The sequence below is a fragment of the Macaca fascicularis genome, chromosome 4, assembly GCF_037993035.2.
Source record: "Macaca fascicularis isolate 582-1 chromosome 4, T2T-MFA8v1.1".
NCBI classification, from domain to species: domain Eukaryota; kingdom Metazoa; phylum Chordata; class Mammalia; order Primates; family Cercopithecidae; genus Macaca; species Macaca fascicularis.
The window spans coordinates 115,252,612-115,264,068 of record NC_088378.1 but is presented as its reverse complement, the minus strand read 5'-3'; the positions used below and the strand labels follow the sequence as shown (position 1 = coordinate 115,264,068).

The following is an 11,457-nucleotide window of genomic DNA, read 5'->3' as shown; positions in this document are numbered from 1 at the left end:
GAAGCAGGCACTGGCAAATGTACTATTTGGTGGTATCAGATCACCATTTAACAATAAAGAACACACATTTCAAAGCACCTTGTCAAAAAGGAATAGGTAACTGTATCTCATTACAATTTCCCTTACTACAAATACAGAAAGCAAGTTTTAAAATGATCCAAAAAAGGAAAGAAGATCTTTTCTTCACCTCCCCCTCCTTTTCATTCCACAGGTCAATCCCAGACAGCCATGGGGCACTTCTCAAACTCTCCCACCTATATCTGAGACTTGGCCAGGCCCATCTACTTCTGCATGGATATCAAAGGGGACAGTCCACTATTTCCAAAGAAGGTAGCAGTACATGAGAATTAGGAGCTTTGATTTTTAAAACAAAAAAAATCCACAATTCAACTTCCCTAATGCTTAAGATCCAATTTTTCCAATTAAGATGTTGAGAATTGAGATTCTCCAGTCTTCTGTTTTTTAAAGAAAAAAAATGAAAAAAGAGAAAGAGAAAAAGAAAAGAGAAGGAATGTGTGTAGGGTGGGGAAGAGGTTTCTGTTACATTAACTGAAACTTACAGGAGGACGCTGGAGATGTCAGCCTGAGGCTCTGGGACTATTAGCGCAAAAGGAAAGAAATGAGCAGGCACCATGTCAAAGTTTGGAAAGCTCACCTGGGGCCAATGCTGATAACTGGGAGCAGTTCCTTAAGACTTCTCTATTTTAAACCACTTATCTTTTTCAAAAAGCTTGTTTTACTACTTAAAAAGAAAAATCCCTAGCTCCTTCAGAGGGGTAGCATTGAAACAGACTGAGATAAAAATCATTGCCTTAAATTTGTCTTTGAAGTGGAAATGTGATCATATGCAAAAGCACTAAAGGAATAAAAACAATTTCAATTGCCTTCTAAGATGACATGTTAATAATCAAATGCAGGAACTATACAGCATGTGATCTCATAGGTTAGAATTACCCTTTCCATCATGGGCTCCCACCTGAGACCAATGCCCGGACAAAGAAGGGATTACTATTGCTTAAAAATCTAATTTATGCCAGTAGAAACTCCAGGCTCTTCAGTGTTGGCCTCCATTAAAAAGGCCAAGAAGGAAAAATGTAATACTGTTCCCTTGAATCTGAATACCATCACTGACACTTGCTAAAGCAAATTCACAAAGTTATGCAGAATGTTGGGACCCTTATGCCTAAAATAACAATCTGCCATCCTTCTGAGGATATCTGATACTGTTTTTATATTTAGGAAAATTTTACAATTTCACTTTTAAATGTATACAGGCCAGAAGAATACTACTATATTACCTTAATTAAATCTGTAATCCTGCCACACATCCCTTGCTTTTTAGTGATTTATTAACTGATTCCCTCTTGAAGAGGGGAGGGCAGGAATCTTATAGTCTCATGTCACTTACAATGGCTGGCACATGGCTGATACTCAGAAATATTTGTTGTATGAGTAGTTAACATTATTATAACTCCCTGTTTTTGATGTCCCCCAAATTTAGCCTATTTGTTTCTTAGTAAACATATATCATACATATAACCTTTATTTAAAACAAATAATAGAAGAAGTTCACTTTAAATAATCAGGTATTCCATATATTCAAGTGAATATGTTTTATTAAATGCATACTAATATCTTTCTATAGTATGTGAGTATACATAATAAATTAAAATGTATATATTTATTAAATATAGATAGATATAATACCAGAACATGATTATTTCAGATGAGAAATCAAAATAAACCCATTTTTAAGTATCTTTTGGTCACTCCAAATTTGATATTGCTCATAAAAAAATACACTAATTTTCCCTGGGGAAAAAAATTAATTCCATAGCAATGCAGTTAAGGGACATGTTTTATTTCATAGCTTTCTGCAAGCAAAATTGCTCTGATACAAAATGAGTTCAATGATACAGGTGCTACTGTCCACTCAAGCAAAAGAAAACCTCACATGTATATGAATGCACTTTATACTTATATTCTTACAGTATAATAGGTCTAATATCCAGGATGCCTCTGGCCTCATTGAAAGCAATGGCACAGAAATGCTGCAAGGTACTTGAATATCATAGTACTGGCAAGTGCTTGAAGTAACTTCCTGTGAGTTCTCTGTCAGATACTGCAAAGACTGTGTGTGGGTGCGTTTATCTTTCTGTCTTCCATCTTTTGGGTTACATTTAAATCATCTCAAAAAATATCCCCCGCATGTATCATTCAGCTTCTCAGAGTTTCCATAAAAACAGGAAAATGTCATGAGGTATCCTTAACGTCAGGGATTGATATAGTGCTGTGGCTGTCAGAGAGGATGTAGACTTACCTGTAGGTACAGTAACTGAGTTTAGTGTGTGCCCTGCACGTTACAGTGCAGAAATGTTAGTTCATGTTAAACTTTTCCTCCTCACATATGATGTGATTTTAACCCCAGAATATCTGACAAAAACATTATACAGATAAAATAAAAAGACAAATACACAAATAAGGCCATCTGCAGAATTTTAAACTCGCCTCTTGCAATAATTCACAAGAATTTCTACACCATATTTTACATTGTTCAAATTTAAATAATAAATGCTCAAGGAAGGGCCTTGGTAGAACCAATTGCACTATCTCTTTGAGGACTTGTCCAATTTGCTGGCAGGTGATTTCCTCTGGGGCGTGGGGATTTTTGAAGGCTTGGCTGTGGATGGCCGAGAACCTGCTCGGGGTGTAGGTCTGTGTGTCTGGGGGACAGTTTCCACATCTGAGCACACGGACTGGATTTCTGAAATGTCAAAGTCTGATGCATCACTGCCTCGGCGGCTGCTGGCCCTGCTGCCAGCTTTGCTTCCAGCTCGACTTCCTGGTCGGCTGGGAGTCTTCTTGGAATCTGAGGAAAGAAGGTAGAGACAGCTCACCCTTATTATTGGGTCCATCTGCAACCAATTTTTGAAACCTGATGCCACTTTTAATCTTAACTTTTTTTCCTGGTGTGTAGTAGGCACTCAGAAAACACTTTTGGATTCACGGCCTTTCCCTATTACACAAGGGTATGATGCAGGCTTACTCTAAGTAGACATAATATAGAAAAGCCTAGATTTCTATCTAAAAGGTAAGTTTCAGCTTCCCCTACGTAACACAGGATTCCATTTATTGCAAACAGACATAAGGAATATGCCTATCCTTTAAGATTGTGCTTTCTAAAGTTTAAATTAGGTATCCAGGGATGTGTGTGATGCAAACATAGAACAAACAAGACAGGCTTAAGTCTTGCCCGAGAATAGGTAACTCCAAGAATACAGGAATTCAACAGAGGAGATTGGAAACTTTAAAGAGGCGTCTTGCTTGCTGAGCTCAGAACCCAGAGATTAGTAGGTTCGCTATTTTGTGAAGCAATGTGAGATATACTGGTGTGAGGCTCAGTGTGGCTGGGTTTTTCCAACCACCCCAAAACAGGACCCTCTGCAATCTCTGAGCTGGTAGAAGAGCCAAGACCTTTCAGCTTGAAGGCGTAGAATACCACTGTATGTTTTCTTCTGTTCTACGGTAATTCTTTCATCTTTCTTGGACACTTTTAGATACTTGTGCCCATGACTCACTTTATCCCTGACTTTTGGAGGACCAGGGCTACATATCATTTTAAGACCCCTGAGGGTCAATTTGTAATTTCTTCCCCAATGAGGAGGAAAAGGGACTTTAATCCTCAAATGACCATGCTGCAAAAGCCATTAAAAAAAGAAGGGCACCACACTCACCAGCAAATTGTGTTCGGACTCTGGCAGCTGCAGTTGTTATCAAGCCACTGTCCTCCCCAGAGTGGAAGCCTTTCCCTGATAAATATCCTGGAAGTCGAAGCTTGCTTCCTTGTATTGGCGTTCCCTGTATTTAACCAGTGACAAGACATTTCAAAATACTGCTCCTGCACCATGATATTCCACTGACACCACTTCTTTACACATGGCTGGAAACTCTCTACTATTCCTCTTTAGGAGGTGGAGCAGGAGAAACTCTTCAATTAAATAAGGCATTGGGTTCTCACTTAATTTTCTCTTTTAATTTCTTATTCTTTCTCAGAATTCAAAAGAAACTTTCTAAACAATATGAATTCATGATTGAAGAGAAAACAAAATGGAGACCCCCCCAACTGAGCATAAAAGTGATGGCAAGGAGAAAAAGACAAATTAAACGGTGAGTATGTTAGTATCTTTCAGACTGCCAGTGAATATTACAGAGGTAATGGTGTATTGCTAAAAAGATGGTGACTCCATGCATAGAGGGGGCATGGAGCAGAGAAAAGCTGTGCCTGGATATTCTGCTGCCTCCATTGCTTTTACAGAGCTAGGCAGAGATAGAGACAGAATGATAAGTAAATAAATAATGGATACACACATCATTTAAATAAACTTAACTGCAAAAAGAAAAAAAGTGATTTTTAAGTAACTTGCTATCATATCGCTTCACTTCCTGGCTCTATCACTTCTACAGTCTTTACAGACAAAATATTAGGCAACATTTGGAGAAATTTTTTTTTTTACAATCTTTATATGAGTTTGTAGAGAATGTCTAAAACAATCATAACTACGAGATTTTATTATACAATCATTGCACTTTTTCCAGATCACTACAACATTTAAAAAATTCTCCCAAAGTTAAAAAAAAAAAACCCAGGTATCTTGAGGAATACAAGGAATGTAATATAATATTCCTCAATGAACGCACAGCCAGAGAACTATTTGGAGGAAATGCATCGAAACAAATTACATGTATATTTTTAAACAACTGATTTTCCCTTTATTAGCTTAAAATGTTATAACCATCTGATACATGAGCTACTTTTATTAAGTCATTTATCTACATATGTGTATACTACTCATATACTTAAGTGTAGTATTTATATGTGATTTGTATACACAGAATGCTCAAGTTTTCAAAATACTTTTACACACATAACCACAATTAATCCTCACGCTTACCTAATCATAACCTTGAAAATGTGAAAGATTAGAGCCTGAGGAGGGACATGATTTGCCCAAGATCTGACAATGCTGATCTAGCTAAATTCCTGACTTAAACAGAATCTCAACAACACGAGGGAGAATCCACAAATTATGAAACATATCACTCAAGGTGTCAGAATTCATAACCGTGAAAGACCACAGTCATTCTTCTCAGAATGCCTTCGTGATTGTTTCGATTTTATTTCACAGTCCCTCCCATAGAAACATGTTGTTTTTTGGGTGTTTTTTGTTTCATCAGGTTATTTGAAATGAAACACAGTTTTTCACTAGTCAAAATAACTACTCAGACTTTAATTTGAGAGAGTATCCACTTAAAAAAATTTTGAACACAGCATCATAGCCTTCAATATTTAAAGTAAATGTTAGTATGTCCCTTAAGGTTGTTTGAACCTTTCTCAGTTTTTTTCTACAATAGATCCATAATAATTGACAGACATCTCTAGAAGTAATATATAATACTAACATCGCCCACTTGGTGGGAAGGGGTGGAAATCTGGGGCTTGGGGAAATGAAGAGGAAGAAATGAGGAAACACTAAAGAATGGGTTGTTTTTGTTCCAATTCTCCCACTTATCAGCAACAAGATTTCCATGGAGACATGAAGGTAACACACTGTTTTCTCTGCCTGCCACTTATTATTAACGTGAGGATTAAGGAAGAGAGAAGAAAGTGTTTTGAAAAGCATAAGGGGGCTTTTAAAAGTTATTACATTACTTTTATTTGAGGATCCTGGCCTTTAAGTTACGTCCTTTATAATTAAGGTGAAATACCTTCTTCAATTTCAAGAAAAGGTATTTAGGGATTTTTCCCCATTAATTATTGGGATTCTAATAAAATATCTGATTATTTTGTGCCTATGTCTGTTGTTTTACAGTGAAGTTTCTTAAAAAGATATACGGTTGATTTTCAGTTGAATGTAAATGACCTGATACATGAGTTATCTTGGCAAATTTTATATCACCTACATATCTTCTCCCCATAAATCATGCCGTATTAAAAAGTTAGAGCATGCTTAGTAATTAAAATCTTAAAAAAAACCCATACATTTATTACCTGTTGAAAATGACAGATAACTTTCTGTATACCTAAGCCTCCCTCTGACCCCCTGCACTGATACTGAGAGCTTATGACACACCCGCCCAAAGTTATGGGGCAGGTATAAATGTAACAGACATTCAGAAGGACCATGCCCACAGTGAACATTCAGTAAACATTCTTTTCAGTGATTCTCTTGCAAATGATACTGCCTTTTACTCCCATCTGAAGGGAATGTGTTGCACTTCTTGACCACATTATATCTAGTATATTTAGTAGCTTTAAAAGAAATTTTACTTAAGTCTGGATATAATCTACTATATTTTACTCTCCCAAGAGATAAAAGTGGAACTAAGTATGAATGAGAACAAAAAGGAGGTAGTCTGCAGGAGTGACTGGCTCAAACTGACACTGTTTAAATTGCTGCAGACGATCTTTTCTGTTAACCTCTTACTCTCACATCTTCCAAGAACTGCTGGGTTGATACTTATTTTATAGAAGTGCATAAAAAGACATAGGATTGTCAAAGTACATATATTAAGGGAGTGGTGAAGCAATGTTAGTGGGTGATAGTTTCAGTTAAAGGAGACTGTTAAGACTGGACTCTGGGGCCTTACGATACCTCTGCAGATGGCACGGGAAAGTCTGAGCACTCTGCTGCTTTACAAGGAGTTGACATTTTGCTGTTTGTCAACCATGGTTTACCATAATTGCGTGTTAAAGGATGGAGAATCTGTATGGAACAATGGCAAATCAAATGAAAAGGATAGCAGATAAAAAAACCAAAGCCACAGAAAGAGATACTCATAGCAAAGAGTCACATCTCACAGTAAGAATAATAACAATTTTAAATAAGTGGAAAGATCCAATGGCAAATCATACACACCAAAAAAATGAATGAAGCTTTAAAAAGAAAAATCAATCTGGAAGATCACAAAGGCTCCCTAAATAGATCATCTCTATGTGAGGCACTAGGCAAAAGCATATTAAAAAAAATCCTGTATTTTCTATATTGTGAGAAGGTGCACAAATGGAGATAGCTGGTCCTACAAATTCTAGGGCCCTAAATAGAACATTCAAAAGTCTACTTGGGAAACTGATTGCAAAGGGGGAGGAAAAGTCTTCATCCCTGAGTCTTACCTTGGGTGTGGTGGTGGCAGGGACCTGTGGGGTGGCCGCCTGTGCAGCCTGACTGGACACAGAAGTGGATCTGTTGGGTGAAGCGCCTCGTGATGATGGCCGGGATCTTCGGCCTCGGGGTCGGAAAGCAGCCATACCCTGGCTGGCACCGTCTGCTAAAATGAACTTCTCACGCAGTTCCATGTTTGTCCTTCCTTTGGCTGGTTTACACACACACAACAATGCACACAAAGAAAAGAAGGAAAAGAAGAGGCGCTCAATCGTTTATGGGAAGAACAGCCACCTGGCACCAGAGATCACATTGAGAATTTCAAGAACATCTTTTTGCCATGCCAACTCCAACTCAGCATAACAAAAAGTTAAATGCATTCCTTTACAATGCATTCCTTTTGGATACAGGTGAGTTTGGGGAGGAAAAAATAAAGTGTGCTTATTCTAATACTAGACACCAGCAAGAATAACCACTATTAAAGAAAGTGTCAGCATGAAAATGGAAAGCTCATGCTAAAATATCATTAATCCACCAGCTACTGATGCCCACATGGTTTCATTACCCTCTCACCACACTGAGAAGACAGACTAGTAAGGCAGGGACTGTGTCTTTTGCATGTACTATTGACGCAAAGAGAATGCCAGTATTTCAACATTGGGATTAATTAAACAATATAATTACACAGAATGAATGATGGCTTGTTAGTCATGATGACAACATATAAACTTCTGGGTTTTTCACTTAAATGAGGCAGCTAGTATTTTTATTTTATGCCTTGAAAAACTGTTTTACCAACATGCAATAACAAACACCAGACCCAAGGATCTGTGAGGTAATCAGTGATGCAGCACTCATACAAACACATATGCACACGGAGAACACTCCACAAGAACCCGATGAGCAACGTGTTAGCATGTGTTTGATCACTTATAACACCTGCATTTGTAACACAACCAAAGTGCATCAAATTTTCAGACTTTAAATTTGGAAGCACCAGCTCAGTTGGATATGAGTTAAGCCATACGCGATGGATAAAGCATGTTATTTTAAAATAAATGACTGAAGCAAGAATGGAAAAGTAGGAAAGAGAAAAGGAAAGAGGGGAGAGGCAAAGAGAGAGGTTGCCAACCTATAGTAGGCTGAGTAGTAGTAATTGAAGAGTTTGATTCCGAACGTAACATTTTACTCCCATGATGATGAACTAGAAAAAATGACACAGGATACCAATCACATTAAAAAATACTGTTAGCAGAAGAAGAAAACAAAGTACAGTAGTTGAATATGCAAAGGGTGCTCAGATCCAGCCTTTAGCACACATTTTAGAAGAAAAGTTGCATCAGGAAAAGAAGCACTCAAAGGATTGGCTCAATAAGAAAAATGTATTTGGAAGACTGTGCCACAGCCATGCTAACCTTCGTAAGCAACCCAACAGAACACAACGTGTTCTGATTTCTTCATAAATGGAGATGCATTTCACCTTAGGCTACATTATTTTCAAAATATACAACAAACAGGAGCTTTTGTTCTTGTTTTACTTCTCTCACAGGTGTGTCTTTGGCCAGGAGAGAGCAGGGTTACTGCATATGATTGTATAACAATCCATGGTGGCCTTGGCAGAGAAGCCTGATGACTCTGATATGTCTATGCGTACCAGATGGTGACACCATCACCAAAATCAAGAGGACCTACAGGAGGAAACCTGGGCTCCCACTTGGGTAGCCGAAGGAGGCAGCACTGACATGAACATTTGCTGTTTGCTAAAAAGGATTACAGTGAGCTCACAGGTTAAAGAAAATTATAACAATTTTATTGGTTTTTTTGGGGGGGGTGGAAGGGGAAGAAAAATGGGCCTACTGAGTAAATGGTACCTAATTAGAAATTGCAATCAAATGACCACGTGTAACATAAATTGGTTAAGAACTTAAACATTGACAGAAGGATCTGAAAACAGAAAAACTAAAAGCTAACTTAGGACTTGGGCTGGAAGATATGTAGAGAGCTATAGTATTATATGTTTATATTTTTAATGTTCTAATCTGCAACTTCAAAGAGTCAAGTTAGCATTGGATTGTTATTTAAACATTTTTTAATTATGGCTTTCCTCACCTGCCCTTCATTTCATAAAAACTTTGACCTTTAAACTTTTATTATCCAGTATTTTCAGTCTTCATCGCCTCAATTTTCTTTTCTCTTACTTTGCTATGTAATAATAGACAAAATCCTTTCCTTGGTTGGTATAATTGTTTGGAAAATCATAGATATAAAAGTCTCCTAAAGAAAATGGATTCTAGTATTTCCTGCCCACCATATTTATCCAGAAGAAGTAAAAAAAAGAAAAAAATGAGAAGAACATGGTTTACATGACTGCCACAGGTTCTTTGGGAACTTTAGGCTGACAGACCAATGTGAAACATTCACTATTGGAATAAATGACCAAATTATGCCCAGTATGTTTTGGTGCTGGAAAATAATATAAAATTGAAATACTTTCATGATGTTATCATGATAAGCATCTCCTTACCCCTGCAAGGATCATTTTTCACTAAGAACTCATCAAGTGCCATCCATCCACCTCCAACACGAACCATCACAGTACTCCGCAGGATCCGGACCAGTCGCAGTTGCTGGGAGTCTCCAAACTGTTCAGTGAAGAAAGAAAGAACCTCTAGTTGTCAATAATAATTCTAAACTGCAGGATGATGCGCAATTTGCAGTAGCTAAAGCAACCGACTTTAATTTCTTGCTTAGTTCGTAGCGATTAGTAAAATCTCAGAAAAGGGGGTTTGTAATGATTTGCGTTAGACAGCTGCATGCTGATTTAGCCCAAAGGAAACAGTTTGAAAAAAAAAAAAAGATTACAAAGGTTATCAAGTATACTATCAAAGCTTTGGTCCAAAAAGTATTTTTCTTTCTTATGACAGAAACAATATTAGTAAGGCAGTAATTTTAAAATGTTTCTAGGAATTAAACATAGCCATGAAAGTAAGCATTGGCCCACTTGCCCAGGGCTTATCTAAAATAAGATGATTCTAAGAAAAATTTAATAAGCTTTGATTCTTCTTCATTAAAACTATCTCTTACAGTAAAACTGCTTTCCACTGAAATCTGTGAGAAATCTTTATAAACTCATTTTGTTTTCTCTAAGAGCAGTTTTGACTTAAGAATAAAGTAAATGAGTATGACTTGTACAAATTTCACAGTCAACTAAAATTTCTGCATCCCTAATGATCTGGTAAACCAATTTGTTAAAGGCTGGGTTAATATGCCACTTTAGATTACTGTAATATTAGAATAGCCAATGACACATTATTAATGATATGGCTGCCAAATCTAAAAGGTTTCTCTCACAGTTGTCTGTACCATAATTGTTGATACTAAGAGGCAATCATCTTTTTCTTGCCCTTTCAATAGATCTCCAACAATGTAGATATGCTACAAATTCTGCAAGTCCTGAATAAATATCTAGATCCCAGGTTTCTGATCATAGGTTTATGTTTTGAAAGCCTGTGAGAAATGATTTTATACTTTAAATCATTTCTAATAGGTTCATGTCCAACTCATAAAAACTACCAGACTGAATTTCACGGTTGTTATCCCAGCAGACAAGAAAGCAAAATGAACAGTCAATTAAACATAAATGGCTTCTTTGTAAAGCAGGTAACATACAATTGTGACTTTATTTGGGCTCATTATGGATAAGCAGAAAACTCTAAGTAGAAAAAAATCTGCTGCTTTTTAGTATTTTAATATTGAGTTTCAAGAAGAAAACCCAAAAACAATACCAACCAAACCCCTCGGGATCCTAAAACTCAGAAGGACCTAGAAAGCATGTAAAATGCACCAGCAGGAACTCATGTGTTTTTCCATCAAACTTTTAAAAACCACTATTTCTAAATCTTTTTTTCTTAAACATTGAGACTTAAACTTTCCTATCATTGTTCCTGAAATGTTAATTAAAATTTAAAAATAAAAGTGTCAATTTATTTTGTTAGAAAAAATTGGGTGCTGCTAATAAGCAAAGGGAAAGGAGGGGATTCAAAGAAAATTACCCTTAAGGAACCAGATAATGGGACTAGATGATTTTGGTTCAAGATTATACTCAAAACAAAAGTTATAAGGAAATAACTAAAAGTTCCTTATAGAGATGATATTTCAAGTGTAATAAATACAAATAATTTTCTATTTTAATAAGGTATTCTCCAGACAACTAACACTGTCTTCAGAATTTCTCTAAATTTTCCCAATAACCAAATCACAAGACAAGAGAAAACAGACTAATGTTGCTGACTGTGCT

The 11,457-nt window shown here is 36.7% G+C and overlaps 1 protein-coding gene across 26 annotated transcripts in view; it reads right to left on the bottom strand.

The window, feature by feature from the left end:
- Positions 1-1,598: 1,598 nt before the first annotated feature.
- The window catches only part of DST (dystonin), a 488,729-nt gene continuing 478,870 nt past the window's right edge, over positions 1,599-11,457 (bottom strand). For 16 of the 26 annotated variants that reach the window (XM_005552656.4, XM_005552659.4, XM_065542902.1 and 13 more), the window contains 6 exons: positions 9,685-9,802; positions 8,293-8,364; positions 7,172-7,371; positions 6,654-6,764; positions 3,735-3,858; positions 1,599-2,869 (listed from right to left, as the gene is read on the bottom strand). In XM_005552656.4, coding sequence (XP_005552713.3) covers positions 2,607-2,869; positions 3,735-3,858; positions 6,654-6,764; positions 7,172-7,371; positions 8,293-8,364; positions 9,685-9,802 — 888 coding nt within the window. In that variant the 3' untranslated portion in view covers positions 1,599-2,606. The remainder of the gene's footprint in view (positions 2,870-3,734; positions 3,859-6,653; positions 6,765-7,171; positions 7,372-8,292; positions 8,365-9,684; positions 9,803-11,457) is intronic. The other 10 variants (XM_005552672.4, XM_065542909.1, XM_005552673.4 and 7 more) reach the window with 2 other exon arrangements.